A 3,369-nucleotide genomic window follows, 5' to 3' on the forward strand; every position below is an offset into this window, starting at 1 on the left:
TAAAGTTTTTCAGTTCGACCGAGACGTCCTTTGACCAAAACAAACCGATGCCCCCAGGAATCATCTCTCGGATTGTAGAGCAGATTTGGGATCCTCACCCACATGTGCAGACGGTCAAAAGTGACCTCATCAGGTCTCATATGATCCTCAAAATCAACAAGAATTACTGCATGTTTACTAGCATGCCAAGGCGAGCCTATCCAGATTCGATCTCGATCTCTCTGGGTCTCGAACTCTGCCACAAAGGTGTGCTCTCCCATGGATCTGAACTGCAGACCCCTAGGGTTTCCCTACGCTGGCCGAAGAGCGTTGGCAATGGTTTGGATGTGGAGTAGATGACGATGGAGCACCTTGCCTGCCAATAGCCACTTCTTCGGCTTCCCTTCATCAGCATCATCAATCATCAGAGGCGTCGCCTCCTCATCGGTGATGCCCAGCTTTCCAAGTGCTTCTTCTAGTTTCGCCCTAGCCGACCGAGGAGAGTTGGGAGCCGCCCTCCACTTGCGCTTGAGGGCGGCGCTGCCATCCTTCGTCGGAGCTCTGGTGCGACCTGCCCGATTAGATCCGGCGGCCGCCGTCAAGTCCACCACAAAACCCTAATCGCCCAAGGGGTTTTAGGTCTCGAGAGGAATTCTGCCAGTCGATACACACCGGGATTTAAACCTTGAGCTGGGGATACCACGGTCCTTCTAACAATCCAACCACAGGTTTGGTTCGCAGGCAGAAAAACTGTTGCTCTAACTAATCACCAGGGCGGCACCTTACCCATTACCCGACACGAACCATCTGTTCCGTGTACCGGCTTCGCACCACTTCCACAGCAAAGCCATGGATTGCAAAGCAAAGCTGCCGATAATACATCGCTGGTCCCAAGTCCTCGCGAGCGATCTCGGCCCACCCTGTTCGCCGCTGGTATAGCAAGGGTGGGTGCCAGAAATCTGCCCGTCGTTCCTCTGCCCAAACATGACCATCTGATTCGCACGAGGAATTCCAGTGGGCCTGGAGACAGCAGGAGAAACTGGTCAATGAGCACGATGCGGCCTTTGGCGTGCGTGGATCGACCGAAGCACTGCAGCTGGACGCCGAGACGCGAACCAACAGTCCAACGCAGCCGTGGCTGATGGCCGCAGGCACGTGGTCAAACAGTGCGCAGCAGAGACAGAGCGCAGCGCCAGCGGAGAGGCCACGGGCGAGGGGCGAGCCTGCGCCGACACGTCAATTCTGCTGGTCTTCTTTACTTGCAAGCCAAAATGGCCAGCCAGTGGACGGCGCAGCGGAAGAAAACAAGGCGGGATCTCGTGATCTCTCACAGCGCGCGTCTTCTCCCTCCTCGCGGGGAAATCGTTTGTTTTTTGACACCGGCGGGCGCATGGTCATCCCATCGGATGCAATGCGGAGATCTGTTTTTTTGCCTAGGTTGATGAGCGCTTTGCGGATCTGATTCTTTCTGATTAGATCAGAAAGCTGCGTGGATGTTCCTCTCGTTCGACTCGATGGCACCCCACCGTGGCATGGCGTGGCGTGGCGTGGTGGGGCAGCACTGATGAAAGCATCCGATGTCTGACCTCTCAAGCCTGACGCAGTTATTCAACAACCGAGGTCATCTCAGGTTCAGAACTGAGCACTGGACCACTTGCCAAAGTGCGATTTGCAATGTTCGAGACAGTACGGGTCACAAACACAACTTAATCGTCTGTCAACTTGCCTACATTCTCAAGAACTGATTAAAGATAAGGCTCTAGCAACCCAAAGGAAATGGCAGTGTACATATAGTGGATACCGTATGCATATAGGATCTGAAGCAAGGCTCCACGATTTGGTAAAACAGATCGGCAAAATAGAACGAAGATCACCCACAAGAGCCAAAGAAGACGACCCCACCCAACGCGTAAGCCAAAAGCCAGCAGCATTACGCGGGAAGATGGCGGCAGCGTTACATCACCGCGAACCCGCTACACTTTTTTTTACTGCTGCTAGCCCAGGTTAATCAGCACGCCACACCTAAACAGGGATTAGTCGAGACATTCGAAGGAGCATAGCGGGAAATCGGACCAGCATCAGAGGAAGATGAAGCACTCCATGGACACTAGCGGGTTCTCCAGCGACTCCTTTCCCTCGCCGTCGCCGTCGCCTTGGCCGTCGGCACCGGCATTGGGTTCCGCGACGCTTTCCTCGCCTGCCGTGGTGACGGCGTCGTCTTCCGGCTGCGGCGGCGGAGACAGCGGTGGAGGGGCCTCCCGCGCCCGCCGCGGCGAGGCGCGGCTGCTCGGGACGGGCGGCTTCCGCTGCAGGGACGCGACCGGGCTCGCGGCCCGATGCTGCTCCGGCGACGCCCGCTTCGCCGCGGGCGACGGCGACCTCCGCACGGAGCGATCCCGTGGGTCCCGCCGCGGAGGAGGGGACGGCGAACCCCGGCAGCTACGGGACCGGACGCCATAGGTGGCGGCGGCGACAGCGCGGTCACGCCGGACTAGCCCCAGCTCGCCGGAGACAGCGCGCTTCCTAGCCGGCCTCCCCGGCGACCTCTCCGGCCCCGCCAGTGAGCTGGTCGCGACGGACGACTCGGACGCCGCCTCGGACCTCTCGTCGGTGGCCATCGACAGGCAGCTCCCGAGATCGCTCACCGCGGGGACGGGGTCGACACTAGCCTTCACCTTCAGCACTTCTTCCTCCTCCACAGTCATCACATTGGCGACGGGCTTAGGCTCGGCCGCCACCTTAGTGCTCGGCGTCTCCGAGAGCACCTCCTTGACCTTCTCCTCCTCCGGCGACGGCGGGGGCGGGGGGTCGCGGTCCTCCGGCTTGTAGCGGCGAGGGACGGCAGCAGAACCGTCTGGATGCTTCATGCGCTTCTTGCTGCAGCAGCAGCCCATCTCTCCAGCTGCCGCCGGCTCACTGGGCGGCCGTCTCCGGCCTCCGGCGGTCGATGTGGCGGTTGAAATCAGTTAGTGGCAGTGCCGCGGGTAGTGTGTAGTGCTGGTGGTTGGCTCTGGAAAAGGCTTCGTTCGCTTCGGGGTACTAGTACTTCGGATTTGCGCGAGGACCGTAGAGGGGCGGGGGGACTGAATTTCTGTACGTGTACGAGTAGTAGCGAGGGCATCCCAACGCCGACCATGAAACTCCCGCAACCGTTGTAGATCGCGTTGGCCGTACCACCTTTCAACGCGGTCCTGTATCGATACATAGCATATTCAAACGTGTTTGCTTTCGCAAATCAGAGATACACATGAGATGTTTGTGGGAGTGCGCACTGATTCCAAGTCCGCTTCTAACCATCGTGACCCACTAAAAACCTCTCCACTCCGCGTGCTTCCATTCAGGCGCCAGCTGTCTGCATTCATGTCGATGTAGACAGTAGAGCCCGCATGC

General features: G+C 58.6%; 1 protein-coding gene across 1 annotated transcript; it reads right to left on the reverse strand.

Annotated features, from left to right (window-relative positions):
• Positions 1-1,692: 1,692 nt before the first annotated feature.
• LOC123074845 (serine/arginine repetitive matrix protein 1) lies at positions 1,693-3,144 on the reverse strand. Its single transcript, XM_044497580.1, has one exon. The coding sequence runs from the start codon at positions 2,871-2,873 to the stop codon at positions 2,058-2,060; it is 816 nt and encodes a 271-aa protein (XP_044353515.1). The 5' UTR covers positions 2,874-3,144; the 3' UTR covers positions 1,693-2,057.
• Positions 3,145-3,369: the final 225 nt, after the last annotated feature.

This window comes from Triticum aestivum, chromosome 3D (genome assembly GCF_018294505.1).
Source record: "Triticum aestivum cultivar Chinese Spring chromosome 3D, IWGSC CS RefSeq v2.1, whole genome shotgun sequence".
NCBI classification, from domain to species: domain Eukaryota; kingdom Viridiplantae; phylum Streptophyta; class Magnoliopsida; order Poales; family Poaceae; genus Triticum; species Triticum aestivum.

Coding starts and splice junctions, on each gene's coding strand:
- LOC123074845 (XM_044497580.1), bottom strand. CDS start 2,873: ATGGGCTGCTGCTGCAGCAAGAAGCGCATGAAGCATCCAGACGGTTCT.